Source organism: Periplaneta americana, chromosome 3, assembly GCF_040183065.1.
Source record: "Periplaneta americana isolate PAMFEO1 chromosome 3, P.americana_PAMFEO1_priV1, whole genome shotgun sequence".
Lineage (NCBI taxonomy): Eukaryota > Metazoa > Arthropoda > Insecta > Blattodea > Blattidae > Periplaneta > Periplaneta americana.
Window position 1 is genome coordinate 37996205 of NC_091119.1, and position 15926 is coordinate 38012130.

General features: G+C 35.8%; 1 protein-coding gene across 3 annotated transcripts in view; it reads right to left on the minus strand.

Annotated features, from left to right (window-relative positions):
• The window catches only part of Nup358 (Nucleoporin 358kD), a 125638-nt gene that overhangs the window by 17970 nt on the left and 91742 nt on the right, over nucleotides 1-15926 (minus strand). For 2 of the 3 annotated variants that reach the window (XM_069820344.1, XM_069820345.1), the window contains exons 28-32: nucleotides 14729-14863; nucleotides 5695-5766; nucleotides 3989-4143; nucleotides 2061-3126; nucleotides 220-450 (exon numbers count right to left, since the gene is read on the minus strand). In XM_069820344.1, coding sequence (XP_069676445.1) covers nucleotides 220-450; nucleotides 2061-3126; nucleotides 3989-4143; nucleotides 5695-5766; nucleotides 14729-14863 — 1659 coding nt within the window. The remainder of the gene's footprint in view (nucleotides 1-219; nucleotides 451-2060; nucleotides 3127-3988; nucleotides 4144-5694; nucleotides 5767-14728; nucleotides 14864-15926) is intronic. The other variant, XM_069820346.1, reaches the window with a different exon arrangement.

The window sequence follows — 15926 nt, forward strand, 5'->3', positions numbered from 1 at the left end:
TGAATGTCTGATGTCAAAACCTGCTGTGATTATTAGCCTATATGAAATGTCAAGTCATTATCATTTTTTCCCTTAAAATTTCTTTTTAGGCACCCTGGATTTTTAATCCAAAAATTATGGAAAAAAAAGTGCGTCTATTATGCGACTAAATACAGTACTTTTAAATAGTTGACTGAAGCTTACGTTCCTTTGTTTAAAAAGACTGTGATATGATCTAACCTTTCGTCTCTTCCTCTTCTCCTGTTCTCACTTCAATTGTGTCAGGCAGATCAATAACAGGCTCGAAATGAGGATCATGAGAGTTATTTGCAGAGTCGTCAGCACCACCTTCATCACCACTGGAATCATTTCCATCACCTGATGCAGCTATTTTCTGCGGAGTCTGTTGTTTTCGCGAGCTACCAAATACTGTTGAGCCAGCTCCAGCCCAGGAAAAGTTCTTATTTGTTTCTACAAAACACCATACGAAAGTTCACTTCAGTGCATGGCTGAAAAGGGGGGAGAAGGCAAAAGAGAAGTGGGACGAGGAAGCAAAGGAGAAGAAAAAGTGGGAGAGGAAGCAAAGAAGAAGGAAGAGAGGAAGGAGGAAGTGAAGGAGAAGGAAGAATGGGACGAGGAAGCAAAAGAGAAAGAAGAGTGGGACGAGGAAGCAAAGGAAAAGGAAGAGTGGGACGAGGAAGCAAAGGAGAAGGAAGAGTGGGACGAGGAAGCAAAGGAGAAGGAAGAGTGGGACGAGGAAGCAAAGGAGAAGAGTGGGACGAGGAAGCAAAGGAAAAGGAAGCAAAGGAGAAGAAAGAGTGGGACGAGGACGAGGAAGAAAAGGAAGCAAAGGAGAAGGAAGAGTGGGAATAGCAAGCAAAGGAGAAGAAAGAGTGGGACGAGGAAGAAAAGGAAAAGGAAGCAAAGGAGAAGAAAGAGTGGGACGAGGAAGCAAAGGAAAAGGAAGCAAAGGAGAAGAAAGAGTGGGACGAGGAAGAAAAGGAAAAGGAAGCAAAGGAGAAGGAAGAGTGGGAATAGCAAGGAAAGGAGAAGAAAGAGTGGGACGAGGAAGAAAAGGAAAAGGAAGCAAAGGAGAAGAAAGAGTGGGACGAGGAAGGAAAGAAGAAGAAAGAGTGGGACGAAGAAGCAAAGGAAAAGGAAGCAAAGGAGAAGAAAGAGTGGGACGAGGAAGCAAAGGAGAAGGAAGATTGGGACGAGGAAGCAAAGGAGAAGAAAGAGTGGGACGAGGAAGCAAAGGAGAAGAAAGAGTGGGACGAGGAAGCAAAGGAGAAGAAAGAGTGGGACGAAGAAGCAAAGGAGAAGGAAGAGTGGGACGAAGAAGCAAAGGAAAAGGAAGCAAAGGAGAAGAAAGAGTGGGACGAGGAAGAAAAGGAGAAGAAAGAGTGGGACGAGGAAGCAAAGGAGAAGGAAGATTGGGACGAGGAAGCAAAGGAGAAGAAAGAGTGGGACGAGGAAGCAAAGGAGAAGAGTGGGACGAGGAAGCAAAGGAGAAGGAAGAGTGGGACGAGGAAGGAAAGGAGAAGAAAGAGTGGGACGAAGAAGCAAAGGAAAAGGAAGCAAAGGAGAAGGAAGAGTGGGACGAAGAAGCAAAGGAGAAGAAAGAGTGGGACGAGGAAGGAAAGGAGAAGAAAGAGTGGGACGAGGAAGCAAAGGAGAAGAGTGGGACGAGGAAGTAAAGGAGAACGAAGAGTGGGACGAGCAAGCAAAGGAGAAAGAAGAGTGGCAGAAGGAAGCAAAGGAGAAGGAAGAGTGGAATGAAGAAAAGGAGAAGAAAGAGTGTGAAGAGGAAGTAAAGAGAAAGAAGCGTGGGAAGAAGGAAAGGAAAAAAGGCTGAAATATGGGAAAATGATGTTGTGATATAAATTGACTTCAATAATAATCCATTTATTGTTAATGGAAATGATACGTGCACTGGAATGCAAATTACGACAACTGAATAACACAACTAACTCTGTTGCAGAGTCTTCACATCTTAGTATATACTTCTCTAAAAAAATATGTGTGGATGTTATTTGCCAAATATGGTAGCTGACAGTTTTAAAATTAGGAGTAATTCTCACCAGTTTTGAAGTATCCTGTGTCTTCCGACTTGCTTGCCAAGTTAGCAAATGAGAGACTTGAATCGCAAGGCAGGAAAGGTACTTCGGTCTCTCCTGGCTTTGAAGATGTTTCTGCCACCTCAGTTGTTGATGATGCCACTGAATCGAGATTAAAACTAGTCTTTGTTACGGGACTTGAGAAAGTCAAGCTCGGTTCAATTGAAGAAGCCTCAGGCCCTGAAGTAGGGGGAATTGCTGTAGGCTTCAGACCAAGACTACTGCTGAAGTTGAAGGTTAAAGGTTTAACATCTGAAGAATCAGTCGTTGTCGGAGGTTTTGTGCCAGCAGGAGAGAAGATAAAACCAGATTTTGGCATGTCAGAGCTTACAGCCGAGACTGTGGTAGCCAACTTAGTGCTAAGAGCTGTGAAACCGGAGCCTACTGCCGGCATAGTGAAAGTAGTTTTAGGTGAGGAATCGATGCTAGAAAACAGTGATGTGTGTTGTGACTGCTGTCCAAATAATGTGCCAGGTGTAGTGGATGCAGGACTCTGTTGACCAAAAGCAGGAGTTGAAGCTTGTTGGGAAGAAATTGAGCTCTGTGGTTGACTAAAAATCGAAGTTAATGTGGTTTGTGAATTAATACTGGTGTTTAACTTTGGTGATGCTAACACTTGTTGAGGTTGAGATGGTTTAGACTGACCAAAACCAGAAGTCTGTTGTTGTGTGTTAAATAAAGGGCTCTGGTGGGGCTGTGATGTTGGAGTTGTAGACGAAGTCTGCGGAGAGAATATGGGTGCAGTCTGTTGCTTTAGGCCAAAAGAAGGAATTACACTTGGAACAAACTGTGGCAATGCCTTAGTGTCTGATGCTGAAGAATGTTTTGTACTCAATACTGCAGTCTGTTGAGAAGAAGTAACCGAGGTCAGTTTCTGGTTTGACTGGGTGGTGGGTGTACTTGAAGCTGTTGTAGTTGGTGTAGATTGCTGTCCACCTGAAGTTGGAGTTTTCAGAGCAGAGAAAGGGCTAACCTTCTTTGGAGAACTTGCAGGCCTCGAAGCAGCAACATCTTGAATAGTTTTATAAACCTGATAAAAAAACAAAAGAAAAATTGTTACTAAATAGTTATCCATAGTTCTTGAACAGAAATGGAATGCAGCCATTAAGCATCAGATCCATAAAGAAAATTTGTTAAATATTTTTAATCCAATTTTCACAACAGTTTGAGTTGTAAGTTTTTAGCGCTGAATAAAATTTATCTACGAGGGTACACATGATGAAAGCATATGACAGGTTTAGGTCTAAAAATTTTGAACAGTAATTGTTCAGATCCTGTAGGACAGTCCATATAACCTCATATGTAAATGAAAGAGTAAATGAAGAGTTTCTATCCAAGTAGTTTGTTTTACTGTAACATAACCATATTATTCTTTATTACCCTTTAGTAAATACATGCAACAAATTTTTACTCTCTCAAAACCATTAGGAGCATGTTATTTACGAAACTATCAAAGTTATATATATATATATATATATATATATATATATCGTATAGTAAAGACGGGCTTTTAGAATCTGAAATCAGATGTTAGCTCCCCAAATAGTATTCGAGTTTCTGGCTCATGAATTGATAATAACTTTGAAGTGGTATTGAATGTGATGTTCCCAGGTAGCTCAGTTGGTAGAGCATTGAGACATTTAACCAAAGGTCTCGGGTTCGATGCCCGGCCCCAGAACTATTTTTACCCCGAAATTATTTATTAACATTTAATGGGAAAGCATTTTTTTCTGATAAAAGTATTCATTTATGACTAATATGGTATTAGAATTTTTTGTTGTATCCAAGGAATAAACTGTTAAAATCTGCACAGTTACAGCACATTACTTCTGCCCTGTACAGTGAAATTAATGTTTTCACTGAAGGCAAATTTAATTAAGCATACTGCGTACCTCAGTTTCAGAGTCACTATCAGGCTCACAGCCTGCACAGCCAGGACAAGGAGGTTTACGACGATACGAGTAGAAGTTGGCAGGAAGTTTCAAGCGAAGAGCTGCAGCCTCCTCTTCTGGAGTCACTTTGAGTTCGTACACAACCTCTACATCATCTGTAACAAGATTCATTACTGTAGAATTAAATATGTGAAATGAAACAAACGAAAACTACTCTCACCTTCATTACATGAGGAAATCTCAATTCAAGCAGAAGTAGGAAATGTAAGTTTTACATGGTACAGTGCGATCAGTTTTGCTTTCTGCCAGAGTGTTTTGTCTATGGGCGAGCGCGGTGCTTGTTAACTGAGCCTCTGTGATTAGTGGGAGGGTAAAACAATAAAACAAACCAACCATACAGCAATACACAAATTTATGCTGCTTGTTAGCCAGTTCTCATTGATTAGTGGGAGAGTAAAACAATAAAACAAATCACCCATACAGCAATAAACAAACAAATTTAAGAGGTTCACCAAATTATCAAATAAGGTGTTAAGCCTTCATTCTCCACACATTTTGGCATCTCTTTAGGAAATTATTCATCATTCGCTGTAGTTGATTTTGACAAATCCAAACAATTTCCTGACGAATATTATCTTTTTCTTGTATGGTGTGCATGACATTTTTTTTTTAAATTTACCCCAGAGATAACTGTAGGCTGTTAAATCGGGGGAACCGAGGGGGCCACAAATTCCTACTAATAACTCTCTCTTATGGAAACACATTGTGAATTCCTCTCATATTTGCAGTGTGAGCAGTGGCAGTCTTGTTGAAAAATGCATGATCACGCTCCCTGTTGGTTAATTCTCTGAAAAAAGGGGAACAGAATCAACTGTATTCTTAAAAAAAAAAAAAATGGTCCTATGATTCTTTCACCACTGATGGCACAACATATATTGATTTTGTCATCATGGAGCGGCACTTCATGTACGAAGTCAGATTTATCAGTGCTCCAGTAATGATTGTTTTGAGTACACATACAACCATGGAGGTGGAATCAGGCCACATCCGAGAATAATAATAAATGTGCGTCTATTTGTTCATTATACACATTTTCCAGAATCCACTCACAAAATGTGCACCTACGTAAGGGGTCACCTGGCTGAAGAGCATGTGCCACAGTTATTTTATACAGCTTGAAGTACAATAATTTAGTAGTCTTTTGTCATATGAAAGTCCCCGTTGTGCAAGGCAATGAAGAGATTTTCTAGGAGAATTTTCTAAGCGATTATGAATGTCATGTAATCTTTCTTTACTTAAATATATCGTATGAATCTATATATTAATCAGTCAACCTGTTTATATCTTATTTTAGTTGTTTTCAATCATTATTAAAACTATACAAGCGCTGTGAGTTAGAGAATTTAAATGAGAAAAGTGTCTATCCCCAATCATGTTGTGAGTGATTCCTAAAACAATTTATAAACAACTTGAGTCAGACACCCTGTATATCAATAAGTTCAACTGGAGTTTCAATAATTAAAGAGCTGCTTGTCTTTGCTACGTACACTTGAGTGATGAGAAGTTGTGTATGTGTGCACTGTATTACATATGAAAAAGTGATGCTGTACTTCACTTGAAAATATTCCAATAAAGAAGTATGGATATAATTCATAAAAACTAAAATCATTCACAACAACTTACACTACCTTAGAAAAAGTACAGACCTTTTTCATCAGTTAAATCTATTACAGCAACAGATGTTGTGCTGGTACCTCCAAATAAAGATCTCCGACTACCTGTAATCAAGAAACAACATTTTGAAATAATTTACTAAAAAGTAGAGAACGAATATAATGTTATAAAAGTAGCGAAAAACAGAGCAATGAACTTTTTCGTCATCACATCTGTAGATAATTTTATTAAAAAGAAATTATATGAGGGTTGTTTGGAAAATACGGGCCAGACGATCATAAAAACAGAAAGAATACAAGTTTTATTAAAAGGCTTTAATAAGCTTTAACCATTCTGTATTTATCTATGTGATCACTAAATAGATGTGAACTTTTGAATGTCTTCATCAATAAATTTGCTGTCAACGATGAGAACCAATTCTTAATTTCTTTCATGTGCTCATTATTCACGAAATGGCCTGAGCTTGCAGAAACTGTTTGTGGTGCAAAAAGAGGTAGTCATCACTGGGTCCACATCACAGTTGTTCTATTGAAAGTTGTGAGACCCTTTCTGTAACCAGTCTGGGGTCTGACACTTTCGGCTATATTTATATATTTATAAAATATACCTTCACTATGCATTTAGGGTGAACTACTCCACACCATCGTATTAAATGCACTTTCTTTTATTTGCCAACATACTTGTCAATCCACTAAAATGCATGGTAGCACATGAAAAAAATTATTTGTAGGTGTCCGACTTAACCCACGAAAACAGTCTGTAGTCGGACAATCATGTATTTATCACAGAAACGACGAAACCATGCATTACCATCTGGTTTCGGACACACCACTGAATAGAGGAAGGATTTTTTCATAGGAAAAATGACTGTGAATTTGGATTGGAGGTGATCGGTGCTATTTCTAAAATAATAACTTACAGTATATTAATACAACACTTCGAAACTTTTTTAACAAATAATTTATAAATGAGGACGAAAACACAACTAGTATGAAATAGGATGTAAAAATTACAAATCTGGATCCTGAAACTCACAAACAAATTACAGGTTGTATCCTTGAAATCCTACTCTGAAACTAAAGCCATGTTTATCAGTGTTTCCCTCGCAGATGATCAGAAAGAGTAGATCTGGGCACATTATATTTCTTGGCCATGGCACACAGCAATAATTTATTTCTCTTACAGTCTTTTCAATATCTTCTCTACCCATGGCAACTATTGAACTTGGACAGAAATCTGCAGACACCTCAATGACAAAAATTCCAGTATGGTACTGTAAGTTTCCGTGCATTTGCAATAATAACAAGTAATTATAGCGTGAGGATACAAGTTTACATAGGTACTTATAAACTTCTAATAGCTGAAACAATGTGTCTGATTTCAAATGGAATAATATTTAAACTATGGTCCAATTCCACAAGGGATTTAAAAAAATCCAATTATTTCGAACATGCTTGCATAATTTACATTCGTAACTATTTCTCCAGGTTCACGATAAAATTCTGAACATTTTGATTTTTCATTAGTTACGTTATTATGGGAGATTTTTTTTGACAAAAATAAGACAAACATTTTCCTTCCAAAACTTGTTTACTATATTTTTGAACATTTTCTATCAATTCCAAGAGGAATCGTTTAAAAATTCAATTGTTGGTAAATCATATAATACTTGTACTATTTAATGATTTTTTTATTATAATTGCTAAAAACAATTGTTATGACGTAAAATAATCTTTTCACAATTTATGCATAGTGTCTGACTCCACCAGGGCTGCCGATAGAATTTATGAGCTCCTATGCAATACTGTACTCGGACCGCAGTTGAAAAAAGTAACAATTACAAGTTACCAGTTATTCTAACCATAATAATTATTTGAAAAATAAATGAGATAACCCCATACACAGATACGAACTTAAAAATATACACTTTTATTACGTTGAAAACTTTTAGCAAAACTTCACATTAGCACAATAGGTATATTATATTCATAAAACATTATTCTTAAACACCTGTATTTTCTAACTTGCAGTCCAACATCAACAAACAACTCTCCTTGACTTCATTGATGCAAAATCATCAATTATGTCATCAAAATTTAAAGATCTAGCAAGATCGCTCTCCAGACTACCCATAAGGAGCCTAGGTTACTCAGTCATCCTTCACACATTGTTTATCTGAATACATTTTTGATTTCCTTCATTTCGCTGAAGGATCTTTCAGCATCAGCAACTGTCACAGAAATTGTATAGAATATTCTAATGGCTATGCAAATAGTTGGAAATAAACTGTCTAGTTTTAATTCCCTCAGACTATTTAGGAGATTCATAGGTTTCAGTGGGACTGGCCCTAAATTAGAGGCATGAATTGATTTTAAATATTTCGGCTCATCACTGATCTCTTTATTAATATCTTCATAATATTTTTCACGCAGTCTAGCACCCATATTAATATCTTCCAGTTTTTTCTGTCTCTCCTTGTGCTTCTCAGCTCCTGACTTATGCCTGTACTTGTCCATTGTGCAGTTAAACTATAACCAGTAACACTAATGAACAGAATTTACTAGACAAACGACAATGAAAAGACGAAAGTTTCGATACGAAACATACAATGTACTGAAAAAGAAATGTATCCTGCAACTTCGGTTTGAGAGAGTCCACTAGCATATTGTGGTGGGCCAGCTGGGGTTTGGTAGTTAAAAAGGACAAGCCAATAAATAATTGAACGTGTTCAGTATAAGTGACGGGAACATAGTTCAGGCAAATGTCGGGCCCTCAATTATCGTGTCGGTGAATGTTAATACGGGAAACCGATATTCTATTATATGTTGTTGTTGTTGTTGTCTAGTGCCTTGCATCTGGCAATGAAGCCATTAGCAGTCGTAGTGATGCGCCTCCTATAGCCTCTCCTACCCAAATGCCAACCTCAACCTGCCCGTGGTACACCCTGCTTTCAACAGATGAGGATCTGGGGACCGAGTCACAGCGGTATAGCCGTTTCATCTAAAATGGAGGAAATGCCATTTACATATGTGCTGGCCTATCACAGCACAACAGCGTCCCTCAGCAGCACATGAGGGAAAGGTCGGTGGATCTAAATTACGTCTATTTAGTCCTCCCGGCTAGGTCCGAAGGACTCGTTGACCAACGACGGGTGCGGTCCCCCTTGCATAATGGGGGTTTATGTCGGGTGATGTAACTGCCACATTGTAAAAACTGGTGCCCGTTAAGAAAACAGTTACATGAAAGCCACAACATACATGAGTATGAGTCCTAAAGATAAACATTCCGGAGTTAAAACTGTCCCCCAATCGGATCTCCGGGTGGGGACATCTTTAGGCAAATCTCACCATACCAATTCCAATACTTTAAGAATTCTACAGTGGAATGAAGGAGGCATGTCACAGTCTAAAAAGCAAGAGCTAATGAAAATATTCTATTATATAAAAGTCAAATATTTATATATGAAGTGGTAATTTGTATTAGTTCTACTATTGTTGAGTTAATATGTCAAATTTATTGTAACAAATATTCTTACAAAATTTTATAGTACCCGTATGTATCTACGAATAATTATATTCATGCTAATAAAAAGTAAACAGACTCACTTAATCTGACGGGCCCCTATTTGCTCACAGGCCCATATGCACTCGCCCCCTTTGTCCCCCCCCCCCTTCTCGGCAGCCCTGGACTCCACCACCTCTGTCCGACTCCAGACTAGTTAATGGTAGTAGATGAACAAGTCTAAATTCAAATGCTGAAGCAGTTCACGAGTGATGTGTGGTATGAAATCATGTGTTATTGTGCAAGAAGATAGCATTAGAAGTTAACAGACCAAATTTTTTTATTTTTGACTACTTGTGAATTTCAGCACTAACTTCGAAGTTGGCAGGATTCTTGATAGTACTCTTCACTTTCACTCAATATTTCACGGCAAAATGCCACACGACGTGACACATGACTTTCCAATGATCGCTTCAGCAGACTGCATATGTAAGAACCAATTCGAAATCCCTATTCTTGATAATATTCGACTGGCACTTAATTTCCATATGATTATAGCAATAAAGTGTGTAATTATCATACTATAAAAAGGTAATGTTACAAACATATTACTAAATATTCATCATATTACAGTAATTATCTTTGTAACAGACAGGAAGGGTCCCCAACTTTCATTAGAAGAACTATAAATGAGAAAGTAATGCATGGCATATGAATTATTCCATCACCCAGAACACAGAAGTATAGTATGACAATCACTATAATAGACACTGGAGACAAATTCAAGCTACACTGATGATAGTACAGCACTAACAAATCTTGCTATACCACTTCATGATTTTTTTATCAAGCAGACACCCATAGAACAACAAATGTTCTTTGTTTACTAGTGTGCACAGAGTCAACTGTATTACTGCACATGCCAACAGCAAAATCATGTTCACTCTGTAATAGAGTTAAATAACTTCATATTTCAAGCTCATGCTTCTCACTCTAATCACGTAAACACTGAAGTACGTGTATTATGTTAGTTATACTATCTTATATCTAGAATTCAGTGAAAGCGGTTATTTTTAAGAAGAATTTGTTTTAAAATTGCAAGATTTTGATGTTATCAATTTGGTGATGCTATTTTAAAATTATTTTATATGCAAGTTTCATAATTCTGACTTAGGCCAGGTTACATAAAACTCGAGATATCTATTTCATAACTATCTGTTCCATAAATTTATGGGAGAAATTTTACGATTTTTTTAAAAGAATTTAGTTGTGGAAATATATTTTGAACAATTTGCACTCTTCTGTTCTTATAATTCAAGAATTCTTATTAGGAGAAGGTTGTCGCCTATTCATGAAGCTTAAGTTTGTATGTACAGTAGTGGCAAAAAAAACCAGACCAACGGAATAATCAAAGTCCCCAAAATGAGCCACTGCGCATGCCATGCCTGCATTAACAAGATAGCGAGTAATCTATTGAAATTGTTGTAGTTTCGACTGCTGACATAGCCCATTTCGAAAGCCATTAGAAAATAAGCTGGTCATATTCATGTTCTGGGAATAATAAGTTAATTAAGTAGTAAAATATCGCTGCAATGGAAAAGTATTGGGAATAAATTTGAATAAGGAAGAAAAAAAAAAAAGTTTCCTTCCCAGGCAGGATTTGAACTATAAGAGTCTTAATTATCAGTCTATCGTGCTGTCACTGTGAACAAGGCTCTGAAATCAGCTACAATGATTGGTTCAGTTTTTTTTTTGCCACTACTGTACTTACAGAATATCATGTTTGATAATAATAAGTAAATATAGAAACAAAGAGAACTGACAAAAATATATGAACTATAAAAGAATACAATGATACCGTGAAAAAAGAACTAGAAGAAAATAAATAGGAACAGCACATACTCTATCCAATAACCTCTCACTTACGTGTCAAGCACATTATCAAATAGGCTACGAAACTGCTCAAGGTTACAGCCACTTACTTAGCTTCTTACACTATTTTGATGTTGAGAATATGATTCAGAATTTAAAATCTTAAAAATGTACAACACTTCGACAGAGTGTTCGGGTAAATACTGATTTTTCTGTATATCTAAAGGTGAAACTTAGCTTATTTTAAGATACTCTCTTACAGTATCATGAAAGAATATATTGTTTTCCGACATTATTCTTCAATGTTACCGAAATTATACTTAACCTTGCATAATTATTGTCACAGTCCAACATAAATATGAAAAATATGATTTTACTCCTTGACAAAAGTATGTATTAATTATAGTTCCCCAAGCTGCTTTGCAGTGGTGATATTCAAAAACATCAACAGCTGGTTTCCTCATGAGTATTAAGAATAGAGTGAATAAAAAGCTATTGGAAGGAAGTTTTGTTTCTGGTAAATAAGTATGTTTATTATAACATTACATTACTATAAATTAAATAGACCTGACGGTAAATATGAATAGTGAAACTACAACTACCAACGTGAAATTTAACAACTGGTGCGAACTGCCTGAGTATCAGCACTGCTGCTTTCTCTTGGACATCATCAACTTGTGTAACATCAAGATTTCCTGACTCTGGTATAGCTATTCAGTCACTATATTGAACATTTTATATAGTCGGTAACTGCTATCCGATGTCTCAGAAACTCTTTTGGAACAAATAGTGCTATCGAATAGATACCTGACATTTCATAAACCAGCTATTAAAGAAATTAAACATGATGAGAGTGATATGCAACATTTTCAGCATCAATTTTCAATTTTTTTTTTTAATCTATGCTATACAGATTTTAATATATGGTTGCATATTTTATTTGCTGATAAAATGGCAAAATGAAATGTGCCACAAAGTAAACAAACTATGAAAATATTACTTAAAAACATTATTGTTAAGATTTCGCGAATAAAACAATACATAATGCTGGAATTGAATCTGATTTATTGTGTCGCAAATTTCACAGATTTTCACTTGTCTCATATCCCATACATAACATCAATAAGGAAGCACATATCAATTGCTAAGAAGTGATACCTCATATCTACAAAAATGCAGGGGCGTATTTTGCGGGCTACCGGTGGTAGCCCAAGGAAATTACAAAAGAAAAAGTTTATAATATAACATAATGTAATAATTTTGTATTATTAGTTTTACCATAGTAATTAAAATTAAAGTAATTGTTAGATATATTTTGTGTAATAATAGGGTCAGCGGTAGCCCAAACCCTTTAACCAGTATACGCCTCTGCAAAAATGGTCATTTAGTTTAACCACATTATTATTTAGTGTAAGTAGAGCTGTCAAAAGAAAAGTGGCCACACTCGTAAACAGCAAATATTTTCTAAGTCCACTCTGAATCACGACGATGCTCACGTTTGTAGAAGCAGTTTCGGAACTATGGAGTTATTCGATATTTATGTCTTGTAGAATAGTGGTAGAGTGCTCGCTTAATGATTCAAAGGTTGTCAGTTCGAGCCTTGTTCAAGTTATTTTATTTTGTTACCATTCTTTAGTGATATAAATAATACTCAAGTTATCATTTATATTCTGCTATCATTCTTTAGAGATATAAATAATATTCAAGTTATCATTTACATTTTGTTATAGTTCTTTAGTGTTATAAATAATATTCAAGTTACCATGTATTCTGCTATCATTCTTTAGCGACATAAATAATATTCAAGTTACCATTTATATTCTGTTATCATCCTTTAGTGTTATAAATAATATTCAAGTTATCATTTATATTCTATTATCGTTATTTAGCAATATAAATAATATTCAAGTTATTCATATTCTGTTATCGTTCTTTTGTGAAATAAATAATATTCAAGTTACCATTTATATTCTGTTATTGTTCTTTAGCAATATAAATAATATAAATTAAATGTTAGATTTCGAAAAATAGTTGCATTATACTAGTGTTAGTTTTTTCTTCTTACATTATTACATTATACTATCCTGTAACACAATAAAATGAAAAGGAACGACGAGCATTTGAAACCGAGATGTTGACATCTGAATTCAGACGTTCTTCCAACTAAGCCATGAAGGCACAAGTAAAGAAGCCTAATAATATGCGGAAAAATTGGCCCAACCCCCCTTCAAGACTCTGATGATTTGTGGAAACTTGTCCAGGACATGTTCACTCGACTGCAAAATGTGATCAAGAGTGGAGGAAGATGGACTAAATATTGAATTGTGGCTTTTGGTTTGGTTTTAACTTTTAATTGTATGAATTTTCTAAGGCAGATGCCAGTATGCTTGTTTTGTTCATGCCACGAAAGATATTTTTATTGAGTAAACAATTTTTCTTTCTTTCTTTCCATTTTCAGCAATAATGTCATAATAAATAATGATAAAGTCAAGGCATAATCCATTCATGAACCTGATGTTAATTAGGCCTATTAAAATAATCATGAAAGAGACGAAAACAATTATATTTTCTATCTTAAAAAACAAAAAAGGTTGTGTTCGAACACACAACCTCACAAATACCAGCCCGGAACGCTACCATTACGCTACAAGTATAACACGTAGAATACTTTAATTATACCTGTATATAGCAAGCATCGTGGTCCAACAACATGTAACATCGCCTGTCTCCGAATTGTAGTGGAGATACCCGAAGGGAACTTAGTGTCTATAGTGTGACCACTTTTTCTTTCGACAGCTGTACATTATTATTATTCTGTTCACAAAAATGGACAGTTAACTAAAATTTTGTCTTTGAGTAGAAGATCATGCAAAGCAGAAACATCTTAGCCATCAATATCTTGTTGCTCTTTTCACCGAAGAATTTATCTTAAAAGGTGAAACAGGCAACTCCAATGGTGTAATTTATTTTTAGTCTTCTTTTGTATGGTAGAACTGGTGGTTGATAAGTTTTCAATGTCTACCAATACGGTCAGTAAGACCTTTCCACATTCTGCTGGTCTGGCAGTGCCAAATATTCAATTTATTATATAAATCACCAGTCAGATAGAAGCTATTATCTTAAAAGGATGACAGAGGACGATGATTACTAGCAGATCTGAATTCTGAAGTGGATAACAAGAGAAATAATAGGTAAATTTTGTCTGGAGCACTCTCTTTCAGAGACTGGTTTCTCACATGTGCCAAAAGAAGCTGCGCATAGATTATTAATTCTCTTATAATAATCTTTTTCACTTCAATTTCTGAGGCTTCTCTTCTGAAGTGGTGATTGAGTGGCTCTGAAACTCCAGATGTTATCAAATAAAACTTCTCCAAACTTAGTTTGGGAGTATATATAAAAAAAAATTTCTCATATCGTGGTCAAAATTTATTAGCCTGAATGACAGACTGATATACAAGAATAATGACCAGTAAATTTAATTTTCATGTGTGCACACCAGTATATCTGGTATGGAATCTTACCATTTAATGGAAGGGATCTGAAAGTATTATGTTACATTTTTACTGCTCTTGGAAACAGATCACTCTCAACTGGGAGTGAACCTGTGAATCCTGAATATAATGAAAATCATAGTAACCATCAGACCACCAAAAATGATTAGAATTATGAAGCTAAGTTTAATAAAACTCCCACCTGGTGATGGGGTTCCAAACTGTGATAAGGAAAATACAGGACTGGATGCGCCCTGAGGCTGCAAGGGGGCAGGACTGCTTGAAGGCAGTGTGAAAGAGAAGTTCTTCATGGCTGGTGAAATGGCGTCACCAGAGCCTGTAGGCAAACATCAACACTTTTCTAACCTCTTCACTTACACTTTTTTCTTCTAATGAAAAGAAGTAATTAACAAGTTTATTTTTCTTCATTTTAATATGATAAGCCAAAGAATTTAATTCTTTCAAACCAAATCTTTATAAAATGATTTGATTTCCTTCAAACTGGTAATGAACTATTCTAAATTGCCAGAACTTTCATGTTTGAATACTGGCCTCTTCTCAATCACGACAATTGAATAATAATAAAATAATTGCTATTGATATGTTGCATTCTGTTAGTTCAGTGAATTTCGAATTGTACAAAGGGACAAGAATGAAGACTAACTATACAAAACCTAAAAAATTCACCTAAATAATAATATCTGTTACAAATCAAGTTTACAATAACTTGGGATGTCTGAAATTCAAAGGTGCATTCACATCAACACGAACTTTATGCTCAATAGCTCCACAAATATATTTTCTGACAAGGGCTAGAAGCGATGAGGCTATAGATTGAATTTAAACTATTGGCATGGATTTGAAGAACAGGAATGGAGTGGTCCTGAGTTGAAATTGTCAAGTTAACAGAATTATACGAAACAGACGAGTATTTGTGAAACAATTGCAAAAGTATTACAAAACGTAATGATGAAAAGCAATCCATATAAAAAAATATATCTCAACTGAGTATTTAGGCAGTGGCAGTAGAAACGAAAATAAAATCTTTCTCAGTACAAGGGGGACTTTCAGTATATTGATGGTGATGCTTTGTTCGGATATTTTAAACAAATACATCAAACTGTGTAAGAGTCACTTGATGCTACAAATCACAAAGTAACTACCAATCTCCCTTCACCATAATAGTTTTTTGTAACTAATGACTTCTTTACCAATCTTCAGACCAGTAATATTAACTAGTGTCTCAAAATCAGTTTTGGATGTAGATGTAGAATACAGTTTTCTAAGCAAGTTTTACCCCACCTATCTTAATGGCCTTGTGTGTGAACGTTCATGGTTACACGATTTCTTAAGTCTACATGGTGGCATACTTCTCATTTCACTATGTTCATTTGTTTAAA